Source organism: Folsomia candida, unplaced genomic scaffold, assembly GCF_002217175.1.
Source record: "Folsomia candida strain VU population unplaced genomic scaffold, ASM221717v1 Fcan01_Sc002, whole genome shotgun sequence".
NCBI classification, from domain to species: Eukaryota; Metazoa; Arthropoda; class Collembola; order Entomobryomorpha; family Isotomidae; genus Folsomia; species Folsomia candida.
This window is the reverse complement of record NW_019091194.1, coordinates 16,628,521-16,652,006: the sequence shown is the minus strand read 5'-3', so window position 1 is coordinate 16,652,006 and position 23,486 is coordinate 16,628,521. Positions and strand designations below refer to the sequence as shown.

The 23,486-nt window shown below is 38.2% G+C and overlaps 4 protein-coding genes across 5 annotated transcripts; 2 read left to right on the top strand and 2 right to left on the bottom strand.

The window, feature by feature from the left end:
• The first annotated feature begins 1 nt into the window (after nt 1).
• Nucleotides 2-1,199, top strand: LOC110844285 (ADP-ribosylation factor-like protein 2). Its single transcript, XM_022090454.2, has 5 exons — nt 2-176; nt 271-381; nt 468-512; nt 580-697; nt 777-1,199. Exons 1-5 carry the CDS (start codon nt 112-114, stop codon nt 990-992), a joined length of 555 nt encoding a protein of 184 aa, XP_021946146.1. The 5' UTR covers nt 2-111; the 3' UTR covers nt 993-1,199.
• LOC110843534 (leucine-rich repeat-containing protein 74A-like) lies at nt 996-9,094 on the bottom strand. Its single transcript, XM_022089499.2, has 13 exons — nt 7,604-9,094; nt 3,988-4,151; nt 3,856-3,910; nt 3,599-3,787; nt 3,341-3,523; nt 3,106-3,251; nt 2,849-3,024; nt 2,702-2,777; nt 2,448-2,637; nt 2,228-2,381; nt 1,953-2,160; nt 1,713-1,861; nt 996-1,632 (listed from the first exon to the last, which is right to left on the bottom strand). The coding sequence occupies exons 2-13, from the start codon at nt 4,000-4,002 to the stop codon at nt 1,230-1,232; spliced, it is 1,944 nt and encodes a 647-aa protein (XP_021945191.2). The 5' UTR covers nt 4,003-4,151; nt 7,604-9,094; the 3' UTR covers nt 996-1,229.
• Nucleotides 5,727-17,512, top strand: LOC110843937 (frizzled-1). The gene is made up of 16 exons (XM_022090002.2): nt 5,727-6,297; nt 11,417-11,953; nt 12,027-12,054; nt 12,152-12,229; nt 12,773-12,844; nt 14,334-14,386; nt 14,496-14,674; nt 14,783-15,046; nt 15,154-15,173; nt 15,354-15,472; nt 15,583-15,798; nt 15,888-15,950; nt 16,146-16,329; nt 16,415-16,505; nt 16,589-16,664; nt 16,771-17,512. Exons 2-16 carry the CDS (start codon nt 11,754-11,756, stop codon nt 16,877-16,879), a joined length of 1,752 nt encoding a protein of 583 aa, XP_021945694.1. The 5' UTR covers nt 5,727-6,297; nt 11,417-11,753; the 3' UTR covers nt 16,880-17,512.
• Nucleotides 17,285-21,952, bottom strand: LOC110843938 (multiple coagulation factor deficiency protein 2 homolog). 2 transcript variants are annotated; one of them, XM_022090003.2, is made up of 6 exons: nt 21,543-21,952; nt 19,114-19,374; nt 18,149-18,232; nt 17,849-18,045; nt 17,725-17,765; nt 17,285-17,630 (listed from the first exon to the last, which is right to left on the bottom strand). In XM_022090003.2, the coding sequence occupies exons 2-6, from the start codon at nt 19,347-19,349 to the stop codon at nt 17,535-17,537; spliced, it is 654 nt and encodes a 217-aa protein (XP_021945695.1). In that variant the 5' UTR covers nt 19,350-19,374; nt 21,543-21,952; the 3' UTR covers nt 17,285-17,534. The 2 variants fall into 2 exon arrangements, with proteins under 2 accessions (XP_021945695.1, XP_021945696.1); XM_022090004.2 differs by having other exon boundaries at nt 19,114-19,340; nt 21,543-21,946.
• Nucleotides 21,953-23,486: the final 1,534 nt, after the last annotated feature.

Sequence of the window (23,486 nt, the reverse complement as noted above, 5' to 3'; positions counted from 1 at the left end):
CCACTTGGCGGTCTGCTGGCCAACACACCGCCAACTCGGCTGCTCAAAATGATTTTCGAGAAAAATTCACCTGTTGTTTTTTAAATTTATTGTGCTAGTCGAAATTCAAAAATGGTGCTTTTGAAAATACTTCGAAAGTTGAAGCAAAAAGAGAAGGAGGTCCGTGTCTTAATGCTGTGCGTGACTTATTTTGCATTTTTCCCTTAATTTTACTTGTTATTTTCTAATAATTATGCATTCAGTAAAACAATATCTTGTTTATTGTATCAGAGGTTTGGATAACGCAGGAAAAACTACAATTTGGAAAAAGTTCAACGGTGAAGACATCAATACAATTTCTCCCACGTTAGGATTTAACATCAAGACTTTGGAGCACAACGGGTAATTAATGTGTAATTGCGGATTAAAAGCTATACCGTGAAAATGATTTTCAAATTTCAAGTGAACTGGAGCATTTTTATTTTTAGTTTTCAGCTAAACATTTGGGACGTTGGGGGACAGAAGAGTTTGAGGTCAGTTAAATGCTAAATTCAAGATGCTGACGTAATTATATTGCCAATTGCTTAATTTGTTCTCTAGGTCATACTGGCGAAATTACTTTGAGAGCACAGACGGACTCGTGTGGGTGGTCGACAGCGCTGATAAAATTCGACTAGAAGATTGTAAAGCTGAACTGCATAGTTTATTGAAGGAAGAGGTAAATAGCATGAATAAATAGGAGAGGCATTTATGTAAATGAGAGTCAGAAGACTAATTCGTGTCATTTGGATTCGTAGAGATTATCTGGAGCGACTTTACTTGTTTTTGCAAACAAGTGTGACCTCCCAGGCGCTCTGAGTGCTGAGGAGATAAGAGATGCACTTTCTCTGACTGAAATTCAAACCCATCACTGGCAAATTGTTTGGTGTAGTGCTGTGACCGGCTCTAATTTGTTGGAAGGAGTCAATTGGATGCTGAATGACATTGCTGCCAGAATTTTCACGTTGGATTGATGGATATTTAACAGTGATTTGTTCGCTATGAATTATACTAGTTTTGATAATCACACTAATCAAGTAAGGCCTTAACTTGTTATGGCATGATTGATTGCTCTTTTAGTATTTGCCGATTATTTTTTACAAATTTATATTAATGATGTCGAAGAGATACCAGTAAAGTGAGTAAAAGTTACCAATTGATTATTATTTTTACTAAAAAAAGTTTAATTGTCTGACATTATTATTACAAAATTATTTGCCTTTCTTGGCTTTAGTCTTTGGCTTCTTCGAAGCCTTTTCTTTGGCACCCTTGCCACCACCACCAGCCGCAGTTTTAGATTTCGATTTGGCAGCTCCCTTCCCCTTTCCTTTGGCTTTTCCTCCCTTAGCTCCCTTCTTCTTTTTCTCCTTTTTGACTTCCTCCTTCACTTCACCCTCAGGTTCAGGGTCTGGAATTACCCTCTTGCCCGGATACTCCTTGTCAAATGCGGCTAAAATGGCTTCACCGTCAACTTCTCCAGAAGGAGTTGCAAAGACGTTCTCGAAGGCGTCTGTTAAAGATTTATCCTTGTACAGGTTGCACTGTTTGATGAACTTTCGAAATGCCGTCTTGCTAAGTTTTTTAGGTTCTTTTGCAAGTTCTTCCATGAGCATCCTACATAAATATGCATTTACTAGCTAAGTGAAATCTGCAATTCAGCATTGTTAAATGTATGCGTAAATAAGTTTCCTTACACAAGTGGAGTTACAAAATTTTCGCACACAATGTTTGCCCGTCTTATTACGAGAGGTTTCTCATCCGGACCTTTGGCTTTCTTCAAACCGTATGGTTCTCCATGTATGATTTTCATTTCGGGATGAGCTGCTAACGCTCTGTCTCGTGCCTAGAAAACAACACATTACAAGTGTTGCTTCATTTGCTTTATATTTGTTGCATGATCTACTTCCATGATTTGTAATTGACGATGAGCTTACGTTAAGAAAGCTTTTGTGAACGTCTAGCATCCACCCAAAGTCAACGAGCTCAATGGGCATCATGTTCTTCCTGTTGCCCAGAGGTCTTAAAATGGTTCCGGCCGATTCCTGGTGCCACCATTGCTGTTCCACGTGAAGCGTTTCCAGGTCTCGTGGGGCTCCAGTGCCCAGACCACGAGCCAAATTGGGTCCCGCTCCCTCTTCCATGCTTTACACATTTTACAGATACATTTTTTGGCGCAGGATTATTAATTATTTGCAATTTATGAAATTACATGTTAAAGGACAGATCAAGGTTTTGGATCCTATCATTTTTGTACAAAATTCTGGAAAATCCATTCGAACCCTCATTTCGGATTAAATTGTGACTAAAGTTTAATACTCTGAGTTGTGGATGAGTTCCACAAGATGTGAAGAAGCGTGCGGCTCCTGAAATTAATTTTTATTCATATCCATACAGCAATATAATGAATTTATTAGTATAAATATACTCACGATTTTCTCCTCTAATTTTATTTCGTGATAAATCAATTTCCAAAATGGATTTATTTTCAGAAAGTCCAACACCAAGCTCTGCCAGACCTGCATCACGAATCTCATTTGATCCCAAGAATAACTTTTTCAAAGACTGGTTTTCTGCAATCATGTTCGAAATGGGACTCATGTCTTGATCAATGAGTTCATTCTGAAAAGAAACGTAAAAATTTGTACGCAAGAAATGAACATGTTCCATGTACAATCTTGTTCACCTTTGACAAGTCAATGCTTATCAAGCTTGTGGTGAGACTCACAGCCTCACATATCTCTTCAAGAGACTCCAAAATTCTGAAAGAAAGATTCACAAGATAATCTTAAAATCTGGATAAAAACTAGAAATTAGCTGCACACGAACGAACTCTGTATTTGCCAGACTTAATTCTTCAATCGTGTAGTTATCCTTTATCATCTCTGCAATTGCCAACCCTCCAATTTTTCCACAAGCATTTCCAGACAGTCGACAAATCTCAATGTGTTTATCATTGCATAGGGTCATGCATATGGCTTCGATCTCCTTATCGGATAGACCATGATTCTATAAGTAGATTATGTACATCGAATAAATGTTAATGCTACAGTTTGAGCGCATAAAAAATTAATATCATGGTGAAATAACTGTCAAATCCAAAATAGAAGTCCCCAGAGATTGAAGAAATGTTGGATTTGGTTTAAATCCTGCATTCTTGCAAAGTTCTTTGTATTTGTCCCTTTCCGCATTCAAGCCCTTGTGATGTTTTCCACTCCTGCGAGAACTTTCTCCATCTAATTTTGAGTCATGTCAATAAATATAGTACAAATTTGAAAGTAAATAGTTGCTAAATACACGAGAGAGCTTAAAAAAGTATGTGCACCTAAATGAGCAGGCACCAAGGCGTCTTCAAGCTGTGGATCGTTCAACTCCAAAAATGAATGTGTGCCCAACAAATATCGTCTGTCCTTCCGAGACTGGAGGTCAGACTCTTGAAAGTCTTCCTCGGAAGGATGATATGCAAATGGGGATTCCTGTAATTCCTCTTCTGACAGAACATCGTCGCCTGTACACACAACGATAAATGGGTACAAATTGTTCTTCATGACAGACAAATTGGAACCAGACCACTGATAATTACTTTCGTCATCATCATCCGCATCTTCTCCGTCTTCGTCTTCTTCATCGTGGTCACCTTCTTCTTGACCATCAGCCTCCACTACTTCATCGCCTTCATTGGCTTCATTATCAAGTTCCTCTTCGTCAATCTCTTCGGATTCTGTGATTTCTTCTGTGATTTCATCCTCCAATGGCGATACATCGGTGGGCACTTTTTCATGGAGACACAACGGTCAATCACGTGGATTCATCTAACGAAAATTGAGTACTTATTCATACCGTTGGTAGGGTCACTTTCATGTATAGAATTCCTTTGATGTCTCTCAACAGCAGGCTATGAATGAGGATGCACAAAGGACAAATTTTTTGATGTTTGTGGTCTAATGTATTGAATATTTTTATCAGGCTTACGTCGGTGCCAGGCATAATTCGTTGTTGTTAAAATAACTAACGGTAAGCTACGATGATCACGGGAGATACTGCAGGTTGATACAATTTTGATACAAGAGTCTATTTTCCTGGAGATTAGACCGGATGACAAATCGGGTACGGTCATAATATTTTATCTGGGACACCTATAGTAACAATTTGATAGTATAGATTCTGGTTGGAATTGTGCATGATTTGTCAGAAATTCGACCGTCAATTGGTAAATTACGGCCATTTTCTGCAGATATGACCGGGACATGGCATTTGCAGAAGCTTGGGATAACATTCTTGCAACAGCATCAGTTTTTCAATCACGCAGATAATAATAATGTACATAAATCAAACTTAATTACTTATTTGTATTATTCAGTAAGAACGTAGATGTTTATTTTCCTCTGAAAAATGAACCATAGCAAGATAATAAAATCATGTACCTGACTGGACGGATGAAGGAGAGAGATACATATGCATCGTAATATTAACTTTCTATGTAATAAGCAGATAAAATAAAGTAACGGAAGCGAAGTGACGAAAATCCTGAGTCGAATAAGCTACAATATTGAGATTATGAAATTTCATAAAACAGATTTAATATCTTTTACAAGCGTCCTTGTAGATTTATATGGTTTGGTACTAAATAAATACGAAAATTAGGCATACATTTTACCATTTAGATCAAGTTCTGAAGTCGCATACCCTCAAATCTTTCCGTAAAACTTGGAAATCAAACTTCGACATCTTTTGCCTATGACTTCTCCACACTGTTACCGGGTCATGGCAGATCCCTACCACCTATGAGGTCGACAAACGAATTTCCATCAGGAACCTCACCTTCCTCAGTCCTGACCATCTAAACCAGTTGATTCGTTTATCATGCTGACGACGGACCAACGGTCGCAGTAAGTGCATAGTTGCTCTCGCTACTTAATAATAAATATCTGTTTTAGCTTCATTCGAGATCCATGTCCATTCATCATGCACGTAAACAAATAGACTTCTTTACCGGACACAAAGCCTACGTAAAGGGTAAAGTCTTTTCAGTTTTCATGACGCATTATCCGAGGGGTTCAATTTTGCCTCAAGCGGATAACATTTAACACTCGCACAGAGCCAATGGATGGGAGAGGACCCAGCAGATCAACCCTTTTTAGGGGACAAACCACTATATCTAGATATAGGCCGTATTATTACCGTACGTAGAGAACTATGTGGAGCAACTTGCTCAAACGCTTTAATAACGAGGCTGCGTTCATGATGATGAGGGATCATTCAGTTCTTTTGAAACTTTTAGAACCATAAAATGCCAAAGTAAATGTGAAACATAGCCAACGAAAACCTGGAACGATGTTTTTGAGATATGTAACTATTACGAGACTCGATTAAAAACTCTGCCGTGGAAGAAAGTTATGCCGTCATCTTTTAATAGTTTCTTAAATGCAGTGCTACTGTAGCATTCGATTAAAGACAATAATGGTTCATCCCTCACATAAAACCAGACATGCTGCATGCATTCACCAAATAGCTCATGTAACAGCAGATGCCCGTGGTGCATATGCATGTTAACTGGCATTTTATGATTATAACTTTTACACCACCATATCAACGAGTATCCGTATCTGGCTTAAATACAGCACCACAGCGGTATCATATTGGAAACAAGTTGAAGAAAGACGAGGTTTTCTAATGGTTTCGTTGGGTCTTGCTTACGACGATCCTCTTCTTTATTCCTTCCTTGGTTCTTAAATGCGGGGAGCGAGTTTTGTCAGAGAAAGAAGACCAAGGAGGTATTCCAACATCTGAAGAAGAAGACTTGCCAGATATTGGACAAGCAAGACTGTCGTTACTTAACAGAAGGCAGTCTTGAGTTAACAGCGCAGAGATTCTTTGGTCTCTCGACGCTCTTTGTGAATTTGAGTTACTTACTTTGCATCAACTCCAGTTCCCGTTTCACTACTGCTCCGAGGAATTGAATAAACACATTATTTTCGGAATTTGAAATGCAAATTCAGTTTATAAAAAACAGATTATACAAACCAACGTAACAAGGTAATCGCAAGTTCTGTATGACCGATGAACAATGTGGAAGGAAATTGCAATAAAGTTGTATTGTTAACTTAACGAGAACGCTACTACTCTTATCAAAATAAACGTTAATACCATAATTGAGGAATGTCTGAGATAAACGGTTGGGTTCAGTGAGGTTGTAAATTGTGAAAATGAAGTAAACATGTTGTAAAGTTAGTCGTGAAGAAAAGTAATAAAAGACGCCCGGTAATTGGATTACAATGAGAGGTAAGCTGAATTATGAATGACTAAATTTGGCTAAAATACGTGTCTTGCATAGGTTAGAATGATGCTATTTTTGTTCTGTTTGAAATCCAAAATATGAAATGTAATGAATTCTTAATGAAGTACTTTATCAAACGATGGGCATATCTGCTGGTAGTGCTGGTCAATTGGAATCAAGCTATTAGGTTGCAGAATTATTGCCAACATGTTATCACGACGTTGATTCGTCATAGAAGATAATTTGTACCAACAAAAATTGTCGTATTACTGAAGACAAATATACACTGGATTTGGCCAAATTATAAAAAAATGAAAGTTTTCACTGCTAACAATCTGAAATCATGAATCTATTAGATTTGCGTATATCTTATATTCTTATACACACGTATATAAGTAAGTACAAGATTTAATAACTTTAGTCTATACTAAAGTAATTGTAAATTTTTGTCGCCTAAAGAAGTTTAAGTTGCATAATACATATTTTCGCTCCCATATCTATCGTCAAGTTGTGAATCGTCTGTACCCCTCAGCAATGTTTCATAAAAATGCTTCGTAAAATTGAGTTGTATGTGACGTGCTGAGAATTGAGAATGTGGAACAGTAACAGGACTGCTAAAACTGACAAAATCCGACAGATTGCAATTCTGTTGGATGAAGAATGTAGGTAATTAATTAATCTTTGTGCTCAACACTACAATGGAAAGACACTTCTCCCATTCTTTAACTGATGCTCTCCACATTTCAAGTAATCAAAGCCTTGGAAGCAAATTCTTTTGAACAAATCGCCAAGGGAAATGAATACGCCATCATTTCCTCAATTGACGAACATATTATTATCGCGTATTTAGTCAATGTAAATTCTCTCTTTTTTGCATAATAACCAAGCTGTTGCATTGCCTCCTCCCTCGAGTTATTTAAGTCCTACCCGTAACGTAATACATGGTTTTCTTCTATTACGTTTCTTTCACCTCGCATCATTAGGATCAGAAGCGTAGAATGTAAATAAATTCGTGATGCTTCATGAATGCAAAAATTATTTCATCCTCACTTTTAGATACCATTTGGTCACTTGAGTAAATTAATTCTCATTTCAACTTTAATGCCTTCCTTCAATAGCAGCAGTATGTTTGGTATTTGGATTGGTAGTAAATGAAGAAGTAATAAAAAAGCGAGAACTAAATGCGTCGTGTATCAGAGAGAGGCATTGATCGCCCGTTCTATTTCAAACCCATCTCCATACGTACAGGTTACACTAGATCCGTTGCTTTTGTAAATTAAACGGAAAAAAAATATTTCGTGCATTACTTACGAACGTGTTGACGTGAACGAGCAAAGCAAAGTTTTTGTAATGGTTGGTTGGTTGGTTTCCATCAGTTCGACATTTGATTATGCCATGTCGGTGTCTGTGATCTTGGACGGAGCGAAGATGAGCTGGTGATAGTTGATTGTTCCCCGGTGATAACACCACAGTCACGTTTATATTGCAGAGATTCAGCATAAATCCAATGCCTCAGCCCTCTGTCCAGCTAATAACCAGCTCTCAATTAACCTTCATCCTCTTAATAAATTAAATTTTTGAATTGAAAAGGAATTCCTGGCAAATTCGGCCGTCTGTCTGTTAAGTTATCTCATCCCCATCATCTATCTCCCACTGCTGCTGGGTTATTGTTATGCATTCCTTCTACTGCAACGTGCTAATTAGCAATATGTGTGTGACGTGACGTGAAGTGATGAGCTTTTTCATTAACATTTGATTGTCTTGGGATTTGAGAAGGGTTCAATTCAATTTATTTGCAAACTTTAATCCTCTCACAATTGGCAGGCAAGCATTAAGCGGATGTGCACATATTCGTTTGGGGCCAGTGTGTAATTAAGGTCGGGTATATTCGTTAGGGGAGAAAAATACAATCATAGCATGGTAATCCAATCAACTAAATTCCTTGAAGAAATGAAGGTGGGGTCCACAGGGTACTGCTTATATAGAGAAATGTCTTCTTGTTTGTTTGCCACTTAAATTCGACATATCGACAACATTTTGACCATCCATTACGCTCTCAGCATACAATCAAAAATCAAATAAACTAGGAAGAAATTAATTTAACGCCGCCAAAAATTACATGGTGGCTGATGGCTTGGCATTTGTTAGCTGAAGGGCCTGACAAATTGTTGTGTGGTATTATGTATGTAAAGTTGTGCTGTGATTCACAACTAAGTTTCATGAACTATGATAAGCTTCAACGGGTTTGAAGGAGAAGAAAACAAGGGTGTGAAACCAATTTCATGCAACTTTTTCCATATAAAATTATTAGTTCCAATTTTAATTGCATCTTGGGAGGAATACGTTGATAATTTGGCAATTTAAAATCTAACCACTTTCACACTTTTGTACCACCTTCTTCGTGCTTCCACACATGTTCGAATTAAGTCTTCTCACAGCGAAATGCATAATGTATAAAGTAATGCAACCAAATCACCACTTGATAATTCCTGCATGACATAACGGGCATTTTAATTTAATCTGAAAACGAAGCTGGATTGTGGATGAGTTGGCGAGCATGGAGCAGATGCACGTAACATGACGGTGGGGAGAGTTTTAGTTGTAGTAGTGGTGCAAAATTACGATTTATTGTTTGCCTCGGTGGCGTCTTCTGTCCGTCCGTCCGCCGTTCGTGATGATTATTGAGGGTGTGGTTTCGTTACGAGATGAACGAGACGAGTCTAATTCCTTTGAGCTCTTGGCTATTTTCTTGTGAATTTTCCATCGAGTTGGTTGGTTGCTGCATGAGAAGCTCGAGGGGGATTTTTTCGTCTCGAGAGAGCAGAAAATAATAATAACAGCAACACCAGAAATATTAGTGGAACAAAATCTGCTGATTTAAACGTTCGAGTCAACAACATGTCGAGTCAACGCCGTTTTTCGTTCCTTGTCGAGAAATTATTACAAAAGTTGTGCTGCTTTCTTTATTATTGGTTAATAAACGATGTGTACTTTGGTCGATGAACTAGACTCATTCATTAATAAATAGCGTGACTGCAATAATCAGGCCTGATTCCGTTTGAACAGAAATAAGTGCAATCACGGCTCATTAATCATTCTCTGACTTTCCCAGGAAGATTACAGAACGTTAGTGGCTTGTGGTGATGGTGGGATCTTACTTAATTCTCGCGTTAGTGTGTGATGAATGGCTTTCATCATCAAGAAAAGCTCTTAATGGATCTTCCAGTTTTCTAGTTTCAAAAATAATAGGAGAATCAATAAAATTGTTTCTTACTGCTCGTGGCTGAAACATTTTAATATGGTCGAATTTTATTAATGCAATGAAATCTGATAACATTTTCTGACAAACTTGATAAATGGTGCGTTTATCAGGCTTTTAAACTTATCTCGCCGTGTGTTGTTGTTGGTGTTGGTATGCACATAAAAGAGGATGGCCGACACTTTTACACGTAGCTCAAGAAAATGCATTAAGATAGCGGAGGCATTATGGCAACGCCTTGCCCATGTCGTTTGTGGCCATTCAAATTTTATTACGCTTATTTTTTATTATTCATATCATGTCTGATTCTGCAATTAGCCGGATGATTAGGTGGTGGCAAATTAGCTTGTACTGTAAATACATAAATACATTTATTTACGATGAGAACGTCTTCTTCTTCATGAAGGATTGCATTAAGAAATAAACCACGTTTATACATACACATGTGCACACACATACAAGAAGCCTGTGCAGTTTCTTGCAATGAGATAACGGACATTAGTCAACACTCTGTTGATTCTCGACAATATAAATAAATAAACAATCGCAGCGTTTTATTATCACCAATTGCAACAGGAAAGTCGAGACGACACATTACGGGCTCTCGTCAACAACAATCCTACACACATACCAACAAATAACAACAATCTATAACTCTATGCACACCTTCTTATTCAAGCAAAGAATAAGAAAAGCATTAGCGTTATTTAGCCTTTGGGTTCAATTTATTGTACGACAAGTCACAGACTTGCCTGTGTAAGTACATGCGTCTGAGTTAGCCAGCAGTGTGGGTTTTTATTGCTGTCCTACGTACGTACCACTCGCTGTTCACTGGGCGCTTGCGGAGCTCAACTCTGGGTTTATTTTATAGCGTCGTTTAATTGTTTATTGTGCGAAAGTTTAGTTTAAGAATTCCGATTCAGTGATAAAATTTTAGTTGAGCAAGCGTGTCATGGGGAAATAAATGCTCCATGATACAGGATTTGCACCATCAAGATATTGCTCGACAGGGAACGACGGACGACGACGACCAGGGTTGACAGGACGAGGCGACAGACTTTCATAATTCCAAGTAATTTACGAACCTGCTTCTTCATTTGATCATCCTGTCGCCCTCTTAAGCTTCAAGTTTACACAAACTGTGCAATAGTTTGCAGATTCCTTGGGCTTGGGAAAAGTGTACGAATCCTAAGTATTTGAAAATGCTACCCAATTTACACCAATGCATAACACGCAGATATGTTTGCACAATTCGTTCACCAACAAACGCCGACTTTTCCCATTAACAAGTACACAAGTACAACTCTGTACATGTGCTTTGCATATATTTTCATGAGCTAAAGTACAACAGCTATAAATATAAATGTGAGAACGAAAGCGACCGTTTCTGTTGTGGGAAATGGAATTTTGCTAGGATAAAATAAAAATCAGAAAGATTCGCCACCGCGATTATGCTAAACGAATTAAAACAATCGTCAGTTCCAACACATTTCATGCTTTTATGTAAAAGTTGCTCTTACTCAACCAACCTCTATTCAGTGACAAATTGCGACAGGAGACTTAGCTGGGAAGCTTAGTTGAAGCAATTTGTATTCACAACCAGGTTAATGAATGGCCATTACTCTCAGCGTCAACCTCAGTGTCGTCTTCGTTCGAGTTAACTTTTTAAGCCGTATTGTTTCAGCTACATACGTACATGGAGGATGTATAACTACATAAATAAATACGACAACTAACTCACTAAAATCTACGTACAACATTGCATCCTGCGTTTAATCTGAAATCTCACCCAGCGAGGGGAGGACTGCACTGGGTTGTTGATGATGATATTGCAATTTTATTTATTTCGCTTTATCTTATTTCAGATTCCTGCACAGCTTGACGACGAGTTGGATGTGCAAGTCTAAAAGGCAAAAAATGAAGATCAAGATTAAATGAACAATTCAACAATCACTTCTCTGTATCAAGTTAAAAGTTAACAATTGCCACAATCAAGGATTAGCCATTGTGCGAGTAAACGATCCGGGGCGACCATAACAGCTCGTCGTCTTCTTTTCCATTTTCTTCGTCCTCCTCTGTGACACAAAGCACAATCCCACCCATTCTTATTCTTCCAACTATTTTGCATAAGAAATACTCGAGTCGAACCAAAAAAAACACTACTAAATTGCATCTATAGTCCGTTCAAATCAAATCAAAACAATGAAAATGAATGCCAAGTCGTCTTCCCTTTTGTGGACCTTGTCCATTTTTGTACTCTCGAACTCGGTGGTGCACAGTTTTTCCGCCACGATGCCCGGTGCGGGTGGTCGTGACCGCAGTGACGTGGAATTTGGGCATCACCACGATCATTCACAAGGTTCAAAAACTGGAGCGAGATGCGAAGAAGTGACCATTCCAATGTAATTTAACTGTTTCATAATAAGGATTTCCAATTGACAATCGCAATTTTGTATCTCTTTGTTGATTTTGTAGGTGCAAAGACATGCCATACAATAAAACGGTAAGGCTGGTTATTCTCTTGATCTGCAAACAAGCAAAATATATACTTATATAAATCCCCACAAGCGGTCCTAAGAAGTTTTTATTCATGTGGACAGATTTTACCCAACTTGATGGGCCATGCCACACAAGAAGAAGCAGGTTATGAAGTCCATCAATACTATGCCTTGGTCAAGGTAATAATAATAATAATTCATACCGAGAGCAAAACAAAAACCTACAATTTTGCTTGCATGACGCCAACGGAAGATTGCAAATCCACCCAATTTGATATCAAATGACAACGACCAGCACGCTAGAGTAGCCGGCTTTGTTAGCCCGTGAGAGATTTAATCGAAAGAAAAACACTTTTTTCTTCTTCCTTTGAATGTATTGCTTGTTGGCTTATCCTTCGGATCAAACATGTTGTAACAGTAATTGCAACTACTTACTCTCAATACATTACATATTTCGTGTTTTAGTTTCAATTCACTCCAGTTTTTTTAAGACTTTTTACTCCATTTTTCCCTTTACATGTAATAACAATAATTTCTCGAGTCGGTTATTGGTTTGCTTATCTCTGGAAAAGATGAGATGAGACAAAAAATGCATGCATGCAATATTTATATATTTCTGCTGTTGTTGGGAAAGAGTCATAATTGTGCAGATTGTGAAGGGATATATAGTGATTGAAAACTGTAGACTTATGAAATTAAATTATAGGTTCAATTTTTTTATAGGTTCAGTGCAGCCCGTCTTTGAAGATATTCCTCTGCTCACTGTTCTCGCCTTTCTGCAATATTTTACATGAGGTAAGTCTTCTGGTCACGCAATCCGTTCGTATTCTTATCAATTTCTCGTGATACATACATATTTACAAATGTACCCAACAAGAAAAATAATATTTAGACTGGGTTCGGTGAGATAAAAAAAACCATTGGAATTCTTCCACAGGATTCCTTGTTGGTGCTAATGATTGCTTCTCATGTTGCAAACTACATAGTGGTCTCTCAGAAAAAAAAGTGTTGTTGGCACAAAGGGAAGACAAGTTCCAAATTTGCTCGAGAATTCATCAATTGAATTCAAAATACCCATTAAAAATGAAGAAAAGATACCAATGCGACTTGTTCGGCTCTTTATCAAAGCTCGTTATAATTCCATATAATCATGGCTCATGATAAAATCCATCATAAAAATTCAGAGATGAAGTGTTAATGGGATCGAATTTCACTGTGGTAAAAAGCTGACCCAAGAATTCGAAACAGGATTATTCTAATTCGTAGTCAAAGTCTAATTTTCATGTCATACTTGTAACTTCTGGTCATTATTGATAAATCGCTGTTGCTCACAAGTTGAGAATTGTAGAAGTTGGGGTTACCCACCTGGAAAGCATTATACTTTTTAGTACGAGTAAATATCTAACAAGAAGCTCACCGAGTCAAATACTGGTTTCATTACCATCTCCAACCCCTCCAACCAACCATCCATCCATCCACAACAATAATGAGAGCAAAAAGAAATGAGACAGATTTTAGCAGATCGAGATAGTCAAGTATGTACTCGAGGTTTATTCTTTTGTGGTGGTGGTGGTAAGTACTTATCTGCTTTAGTTTTCGTGAAACACAAACAGGAAGGGACCTGCGTTTTTTACTGTTTGACTGTGTACAAATTATAGTTTTTTTTTCCTTTTTCACATTCGCAGCAAATTATCGACATTATACATTTGCCACTGATTGTTGGTGTATTGTGGTGCAGCAGAAGCAGTAAAGGTGTAGCAAAAAATGGATGGATATGTAGTATGAGGAGGTGATGGGACTTGATGGAAATTGTGCTGGTTGGTGGTGGAAGATTTTTTCGGACAGATCAAGAACAGGTTTAGCATTACACATTACACAGGACGCTACTTAAATACTACTGTTTTCAATTGTATAAATGTAATGTTGAGCAAAGAACATGGATTCATTTGTATCTGATTGATGACTGCACGGAGGGTAAAGCTGTAGAAAGCAACATGTTCCCACTGTTATTATTCCCACGCTGTCACGCCACAGCTTCTTAATCAGTTATTCCAAGTTGTTCTGCCCAAAACTTGAAAGTGGTATGCAATGCACATGTATATGCACGCATGTAGGCAGACAAACGTGTACTACGGCAGAATAAATGACAACTCGGATGATGATGACGATGATGATAATGCTAATGCCAGTTCCAATCTGATTGATAAAGAATCACTTTACTCCATTGTAATTGGGTGACAGTGACACGACGGAATCTTCTTAATTGAAATGATTTTGACTGTAGCCACTGCCTCCTTGTCGAAGTCTTTGTGAAGCTGTCCGAAATGGATGCGAACAGTAAGAACACCCACAATTAACCATTTTAATTTAAAATTATTTATTTTATTATTTATTTATTTATTTTAATTAAATATTTTAATTTACATTAACGTGATATTATTCGCAGTGTCCTCCTCACCTTTGGACTTCCTTGGCCAGATTACTTTGACTGCTCTCGATTCCCGTTGCACAATGAACTCTGTGTCAATGGCGACATCCCCCCGCAAATCCTCCCACCAGCCGGGTCAAATGACTCCTATAGCCATCATGCCATTCCAACGACGGATTCTCCGAGAGGCTACTCCCGTAAGTTCATGCCTCTCCAATAATGTGCATATATTTGTTTGATGCATGCACCGTAGACAATGTCAAGATTATCAAGGTTTAAGCAGAGTAAATATTAAAATTCTATAGCTCAACATTTAAGTTGCCCCTCTGACTGGTCTGATCCTGAGCATTCTATCTCATCTGTGGGTCACGAGCTTCAAGAATGCGGGCCTCCCTGCTCCATATTTACTCCTCATCAGAAACAAGTCGCTAGCTACGTTGTGGGAGTGGTTGCAAGCGTCACCCTGATTTCATCACTATTCACCGTTTTCACGGCCATTTTGGACCCCACTAGATTTCACTACCCAGATAGAGCAATCGTCCACATTGCCGTTTGCTATGTGGGTCTAGGTAAGTATTTCCGCCTACCAACAGCATTAAACTCTTAAATCGTGTCTTATTTTCTGGAAAATGTGAATTAACAAATCAATAATTTATTTTATTTATTTATTTCTTAGGAGTCTGCTACATTATCGGGGTAAGTGAATGACATGACATTTCATAACAAACTCTGCTGCTGTTTGAATATACAGTTGGCAAATAAATTTACCCAAAAGCGAAATGAAAGAAAGCAGAAGACAAGTCAGTCAGTCTTCGCTCTCGACCCATGTATTCATCTCTAACCTATTTAACGACTCGTGTTTATTTGTCTTCACAGGCGTTCGGAAGCAGTGAGATTAGTTGCAGCAAAGGATTCATTGTTCTTGGACCGGGTTCTGCCTCCTGTACGCTTCTTTTCATGTTCACATACTTTCTGACGTTTTCTTCTCATATTTGGTAATAAAATCCGCAATTTTATTTATTCAGTCTTATCTGCTTCGTTCCGAAAATAATCTGAATGTTGTTGCCCCCAAATCATGTGGTTCTCCTTCCATTTTTTGCTTTAGGTGGGTGCTGCTCTCTCTGACCTGGTATTTGTCGGCCGGTCTGACTTGGGGAGGTGAAGCCATTGCAGACTATTCCCTCTACTTTCACCTCTCTGCCTGGGGTATTTCCGCCTTCGTGACGATGGCTTCGGTAGCTCTGGGTTATGTGGAAGGCGACCCACTTGCCGGACCGTGTTCACTTGGAGTTCAACGGTCCACAGAGCTCCAGTATTTCATGTAAATAATTTCATGCGTATAATTAATTTAATTTAAGCGATATCAATATATTGCCAGGAATAACGTGTTTTTAATTTCTCTCTTTTCAGGATGTTTCCACTAATAGCTTTAATTGTTATCGGGACAATTTTCTTTGTACTTGGATTTTTTGGGTAAGTTCAGATGATTAGTTAGTGGATTATATGTAGAAGGAGAATTGCATAAAGATTATGTACGATGAAGTTGATCGAATAATAATAATAATCTTCGAAATAGAGATTCATTACTTATTACTATCCGACAATTTGAATAATAATTAATGTTAACGATGACGCGATGTCACATATAACTTTTAATTTTGATTTCAGTCTCTTTCGCATCCGTGGTGAAATCAAAAGATCTTCCACCATCATGTCCACCGCTAGTGACAAAGTCTTCGTGGGCAGTGCTGGTGGTCAACGGTCCCTTTTGGGATGGGATCAGCAACATCAGAACATCACAAGTGAACAACCCAGCCGAAGAGGACCTGCTGCGGGGTTTGAAATATTAATGGTATAATGAATGGCTCATAAGAGATTTGTTCCACTGCCAATAAATACTAATGCTAATAAATAAATATGTTATGTGCCCATTTTAGGCGAGGATTGGAGTGTTTTCAGTTTTCTTCCTCCTAACATCGCTCGCATTCCTCGTAGCATTATTCTATATCTCGACTCCACTCTCGGAAGGTAAGACAAGCTTTGACTAATTTGTTTGTGGTAGTGACCATGATGAAAAATATAAAAATGTTGATGCAATTTTAAATATGAAGGCGGAGTATTGATGCCCATCATTGGATCTCAATCTCACAGAGACAATCAATTATTGTTTATTATGTACCTCGTTAGGTAAGTCCAGACATGTGTACATATTTATCTGTTGTATAAATGTGTATGAAAAAGTTTCTGTTGGATGTTTAATTTCATGGCTGGGATTCGTCTTTTTGTGTTTCAGGTACATTGCAAATCTGGGGTTTGGCTGTGCCCTCATAATTTGGGTTTTGAGCTGGAAAACTCTGATGACGTGGAAAAGAGCGATATGCGGCCCAACCGTTAATAAATAACTTTAGAAAAATACAGTTAGACCATAACTGTCATTTATAAAAGACTGCTCACTCCAATTGCCATAATTTTTAATGTGTATGTGAGTTAGAGTAAGTTAGTTAGCTGTGAAGCCCCATGGGTCTCAAGAAATTACGTATATATTTACTTTGTTAGTTGAGATTTACGATGAAGAATCAAAAAGCAGCTACAAAACCCATAGTTAATGTACAAAGTGATAACTTGTTGCCTTATTATTGTTATTATTATTCTTGGCCTGATACTTATATTCCACTAATCATGTGTTCCAAAATATAAAATTGAACTTGTTCTTCCATCTTGTTTGTCATCTTTTAGACACGTTCAGTTTTGAATCATGTAGTTGAAGTAAAGATTGTACATTTTATAAATTTAGTATGCAGCTAAGATTAATTTTTAGGATTTTTATTTATTTATTGTCAGTATGGGCATGCGTAGCCATTCATGTTGTAAAGTATAAATGACTAATACTTAATTAAGTAACAAACAGAATATTTTTAGATAACATTAGAATAATAACAACAACAACAATGCTCTTTTACTTATACACATATACCTAACTGAAATAAATCATAACGATGATCAACAGAGCAAATGTTGACCGTGATCAAAAAATATAGACTGATTTGTTTGCTATTTTTAGATTTGGCTTGGGTTTGAGGATCGTAAGGCTTTTTCTCTTTTATCATCTCTGCGTCGTCCAACCGCATACTCGAAATAACTCAAGTATCCGTCCTGCAATTAAAATTGATTGACCACTTGCATTTCGCAAAGTAAAGCTTGTTTTCTGCGCATAAATTACTTTGTTAAATATGTTAAATAAGCTTACCCTGTTCAAATCATCCTCCTCAAGTACTCGATCAATTAGCTCTGCAAACATTGAACCAACGCCATGCGATAAAGTTCAGAAGCATTTTGTGTTAAAGAAAAAAACAATATTTTTTAAAGCTTACCAATGTAATAGTTAAAGTCATCGTCCGTTTGTTTTTGTCTCTCTTCTTCAGTGGTCATTCTTTTTTGATTTTCTGCATTGATAGCTGCAGATCCTTTGCCCAGGTCCACACCATCCCCATCATCAGGCATAATGTGAGAAATCGCTTGTAAAATTTCGAGGCCGTCGAGCAGACTGTTGTTGTCGAAGTCATGCATCCTGTAAGTTTATGACCAAATTTTAATACTCCAATACGAAGCTGAATTGAAGTTAATTGCTCATTATTGTCCAAAAAACTGGACCTGTGGACATGTACACTCACTTGAAATAGTGAAACTCCATTTCTTCCGGAGTCATTTCTTTTCCATCAGCGGTCACCCATTCCCCGAGATCTTCCTTAATATGTCTGTGGCCAAATTGAGTGTGAAAACATCAGAAATTAGTATGCAATTAGCCATATTACTTGCGTAAGCATGTATGTACATAAAATGTTATCCCTAGTTGTGAGTTCTGGTAAAATGGTTTACATGCATTACGTCAATTGCTTTTAATTAAAAGTAGCGAGTCCGCTTTCCAATTTGTAATTGTCATTTTGATGAAAAAATATTTACATTTGGATGCATCAAGTCCTGGTTGGTTAATCCGTCGTGCTGATGCCGAGGCTAGTGTTTCAAAATGTGTGACGAAACAAGTCATCATCATAACAAGAAAACTTGGGCCACCAACCAACCAACCAGAACCAGGTTTAGCAAAACTTTGTGAAACCAAATCAAGTCGACTGCTTGTTGCTTGGCCTGTCTGACCTGTGTAACTTATTACCCAGTTTTCTCGAGGCAGCACTTATTTATTTATTTCTTTACGTTTCTTCTCATTTCACGGCCAGTGAGCAGCAGGATGGTTATTTATCTCCCTGTTGTATGACTCAATTGATTAAAGCAGCATGCATGAAATTGTCGAGAGTTTTTAAGTGAGCGAGTGGACGGAGGGAGAAAGGTGTGAGTTGCATGCAAATTAGACAACTTTTTCTAAATCCTGTTTTTGCAAAGGGAATGGATTGTCTTAATTTTGCATAAATTGTTGCCCTCATCAAACCCAAGATTATCTCTATTCCCAAGTTTGGCTTGCTTTTTACATAATTGTAGGAAATTGTACAATTAAGTTGTACCCGTTGACCCAGGTATACAGGATTTTATAATGATATACTTAAATATGGGAGATGGACATAGGTACATAAATAAATGAGTAGTACAACGATAAGCATTATTTACTAGGTTATCATTTTCTTACTCTTGATCGTGAAGCACGTTCTTATCGTGGGTGAGGATGGGGGCTGGCTGGTCCGGACTAACGCGGGGCACGTAATGGTTGTGTTGCTGGCCGTGGGTGTGGCCTGGACTGACAACTTTGGGACTATTTCGTGGGTGGTGTGGTCCGCGCATACCCTGCACAGTGTTCGGACACGACGTCAACAGCCCCAGAAGCAGCAGAGCTCCAGTGGACAGGTTGACGAGGATCTGCCCCATCGTCAAAGTTGATTAGAAAAAAATTCTGAAAAACAGTTTTCCAGAAATATTTTGATTACAGCCTCTCTCGTTATTGCCACAATTTAAGAGTATTTTCCATGTGCTCATTAGTACTACATGCAATTCATAAAGGGCCATAAATTTTTTGGCAGTGTCAATTTGGTGCGAGGGATGTGACTTTGCATTATGCCCATAACAAAGGTCAGAAACCTGACTGGTTATTGATTTTATTGGAGATTGCACGATACCATCATCGGCAGCTCTGAGGCACTTATTTGAGACGTCTTGTTAAAATGAGAGAGATGAGTTATGACCAATTATGACCAAAAGAACCAGATCAGACCCAGTTTATGTGGCAAATTGTTATAAAATGTGACAGCTTCACTGAAGCACAAATATGTATTGCAGGGAAGCTTTTCTTTAGTTTGCATATGCACATATATACATTACGCTCCTTTACTAACTAAGTATTTCTGCTGAGGTTGTTCCTTTTCTGTAAGCATGTCTTATTATCTGTATCTGTTTATGCATGAATAATTTATGTGATGAGTGCTGGCTCCTCTAACCGAAAACCTAGCCTATTTGCCAAAACAACGATGTAATGATTTCTTATCTCATCATAAAATAAGTTTGTTAATTTTTTCAAACTGCTTCATTTGGCAGTGTAGGTTCGTCCCTTTTGTGATATTTGCCTGCCTTCAAGAGCTCATTAGCTCTTATTAAAAATCTGGCGGAGGAAAATGCCGCATGGAAAAAAGGATTGCAATTTGTATCGTATTTTTCAAATCTACACTTTATAAGCACTCAGGATATCGCGCTTATCCTTGTGAGGTCATGAGCACTTGTGTTGAGTTGTTTTTGACCACGTATTAATTGCGGGTATTATTTCTGCTACTTTGAGTTAAGAATCAGTAAATGTTGACGAAACATTTGGGTTGTGATCAAGATCTACTACATATTTATCCTCATCTCTCTTCCACATCTCTGCATATGCACATGAACGGACTATGAATAACTGCATGCAATGACGGTTTTGTCACAGCAGTTGTGCATCCCAATATGCCAATTGGACCAAAAGACAATAAATTATTCCGCTCCATTTTACTGTTCGATGGTGCAAATTATGTATGTATACAGTATGAGATTGTCGTTTCGTTTGCTGATCAGGATTCACGATGCGTTGATTGATATACGTTAACCACGGATAATGATCATCATCAGTCTCTGGCTGGACCTATTGAGTTTCAAAAGGGTGATGGAATCGGATAATAATTGAATACAAAGCAGGCAATCCGAATCCACTTGTTCCGGTGCTGGTATACATGCATATGTATGTCCATGAAGAACCAGAGATTTGGTGGGGTGGGGATATGTAAGTATGTAAAAGTGCAGTATGTGTGTTTAAGGTTGTCAATGGGGTCCCTCCAGGCACTCGGCTTTGTCAACTTGTCACCATTAGAGGGCTTTTAATGGACTTGTCCCTTGTAACAACTCCATTCAGATAATCTTTCTATCATCATCATGATCATCATGGGCATTGCGGATGAGTTTATTCATAGCACACATGACGAAGACCTAAACATGAGTCATTGGAATTGTGCTAAATTTTTCATTATGCAAAAATTGGTGACAGTAGAATATCTAATGAGCAGAATGACCTACGGAAAATTCTTTGATTCTACGATTCTTAAATTCCTAGAACTACGATTTTGATGACAAATATTCACATGAATTAGTCCATCAAATATGAACGCTGAAAAGGTGTGGCAAAGTAAAGCTCTGAGGAGGTAGTGCTGTCCGCCATATGGCTTGACACATAGGGAAAGCTGTAATTCGGGTTTTAGCATGGTCGCCATATGTCAATGCGATCATCTAACGCCAACCTCGTATTTAGCAGAAAGAGAGAGAGACTGACAGATTTCCAGTCTTTGATCCACTTTCATTTCATGAACTGCTCCATTGTTGGACTTTTCTATTGTTGCTGTCTCACACCTTCTTTGTTCACTTGTCCCAAGTGCATAAATAAACAGGGATAAAAATTTGTTATCTTTTGTCAACATTTGCTTGGTTTCGGAAACGGATCTTTTGTCCTCTAAACTAACATTTGTAGTATTACAACAAGTTCGAGTGATTTATTCAAGAAAGTCTACACATGCAATTTATGAAACATTTAAATAAATACTGATTTCTTACCTTTTTCAGTCCTGAATTTTTTGCACCTTTCACAATTATCCAGAATATTATAATCTCATTTCAGTCGGAAGAGCAGACTTTATTTGTCCAGACCAGTAATAAACTACCGGTTAGAAACGATCACAGACTTTGTAACCTAGTATTAGGATCTGTACATATAAACCCAGTCACATGCACATGGAGATGCACGGATGCGTAATCTTAAACCATTATGTTATCAACGAAAATAATTTAGTAGCTCTTGAGCAGAACTAATTTGATGATTGTCAGGAGAATGAGGAAATATGTCAATGATTTCAGGCTGAGATGGAAACGCATCGATCTGAAGCATGTGGTGGGGCTGCTTCTCGGTTCCCCGACTCCTTCCATGCCGGAGAAAGCTTCCGACACGGGGACAACCGGTGAAAGGAGTCTGCTCGAAAGCAGCAGAGATGGAGATGTGACTTCCAAGAAGATTGGCCGCATTTCACTCTCTTCTAAATAAATCCCTTCTCGAGGACAAATTGGTGAGCTTCTGTGAATGGTGACACTTTGCCCCACAATTACAAAATCAAGAAATTTACTAAGCTACATTTTAGGAACATCATTTTGGTAAACTTTTACTTGCACTTCTATTTATGATAAACATATATGCAAATTTTTAGCAGTATGCATAACGCGAGATTCAAAAATTTGGATAAAGCATAATTATTTGAGACCGACCTGGATCAGTTCGGCACTGATCATGATGATGAACCCATTTTCTACCCGTTGACTGAACCTAATTTCAATGTCATTTGCAACTGAATACAATTCTGGGAGTAATCTAAATGCATGTTCATGAACATTTAAATTAGTTTTGCATAACGAAGTCAGGCTGACTCTTTTCATACCAAGATGAAGAAGGTTGAACCCATAATTCAAATTTGTTGTCCCTGTAATTCCACAAACTCGAGTTCAACTCATGTCACCTCTGCCGCTAAACGTGCGTATCTAGTTCCTAGAGAACGGTTCTACTTATGCAGTTAGATTTCCCAACGACTCTGAATGTGCACTCAATTTGTGTGGATTACTTGCACACCAAAATGGCATCCACTTGTGTAATAGTTGGTCGCACTGGGTAATCAACTTTTTCCCCGAGCTGAAAAGGAATCAGGTCGGACGACGGAATTGAGTCGAGATTGAAAACTCAATGAGAATGAAAAATGGAAAAGATATGATTTTGAGAAGATAACGAGGTTTCTTCTCCCACTTTCAACCAGTTTCAAGCTCCAACCAAGCATTTAGTTAGATTTATTTACTCCTCCTCCTCCGTCACTTTCTCTCCCATCAGCCGTCCACCCCAAAAATGAGACAGTCAAATTGAGACATCTCTCTCTCAGCCTGGCTCTCTCTCGTCGCAGCCAGAGATTGGCAGGAACGGACCCCTGCGGAGTTTAGAGTCGGAGAAAACATTTTCATTTTAAAAATTGATTCTGTTGCTCCGGATCCACCGAGAACTCGAAAAGGTGACCCTCGCTCTCCGAATATATGTGCGACGTCTCCTCTTCGAGTGGATGATGGGAGAAAGCGTTGGGTGGATGGGAGATGGGATGCAAGAGAATATATAAACCTTGGGAAGAGAATCTCATTTCCTGTCAATCTGCCTCAAGTATCAAATCTGGAGCCGCAACTAAAACGGTCCTCGCAAATAGCAGCGGAGGAGAATATTCGGAACAGCGTGAGTGAAAAAGAAAGAAAGAAATGCAACTTTGATTGAAAATGTTTCAAAATAGAAAGCTTTTTTCTGCTCGACACAATTTCACTTGAGAAAAATGTAGAGAGTATACTTCAGACGTGCACACATATATCCAAAACTAATGGGTTTTGGAAGGTTACATGTACAGATTGTCATTTAAGGAATAATTAAAATTCCACTGCCAAGTTTCATGCGCAATTTTCTATCCCTCCATCGTCAACGGTGTA

Coding starts and splice junctions, on each gene's coding strand:
- LOC110843938 (XM_022090003.2), bottom strand. CDS start 19,349: ATGGGGCAGATCCTCGTCAACCTGTCCACTGGAGCTCTGCTGCTTCTG. Junction 18,233..19,113: donor AACGTGCTTCACGATCAAGA/GTAAGAAAATGA, acceptor ATTTGGCCACAG/ACATATTAAGGAAGATCTCG. Junction 18,046..18,148: donor ATGGAGTTTCACTATTTCAA/GTGAGTGTACAT, acceptor ATAAACTTACAG/GATGCATGACTTCGACAACA.
- LOC110843534 (XM_022089499.2), bottom strand. Junction 2,382..2,447: donor TAAAATTAGAGGAGAAAATC/GTGAGTATATTT, acceptor AATTAATTTCAG/GAGCCGCACGCTTCTTCACA. Junction 1,633..1,712: donor AATTTTGTAACTCCACTTGT/GTAAGGAAACTT, acceptor ATATTTATGTAG/GATGCTCATGGAAGAACTTG.
- LOC110844285 (XM_022090454.2), top strand. CDS start 112: ATGGTGCTTTTGAAAATACTTCGAAAGTTGAAGCAAAAAGAGAAGGAG. Junction 382..467: donor AAGACTTTGGAGCACAACGG/GTAATTAATGTG, acceptor TTTTATTTTTAG/TTTTCAGCTAAACATTTGGG. Junction 513..579: donor GGGGGACAGAAGAGTTTGAG/GTCAGTTAAATG, acceptor TTTGTTCTCTAG/GTCATACTGGCGAAATTACT.
- LOC110843937 (XM_022090002.2), top strand. CDS start 11,754: ATGAAAATGAATGCCAAGTCGTCTTCCCTTTTGTGGACCTTGTCCATT. Junction 15,473..15,582: donor ACGTTTTCTTCTCATATTTG/GTAATAAAATCC, acceptor TTTTTGCTTTAG/GTGGGTGCTGCTCTCTCTGA. Junction 16,330..16,414: donor CGGGGTTTGAAATATTAATG/GTATAATGAATG, acceptor TGCCCATTTTAG/GCGAGGATTGGAGTGTTTTC.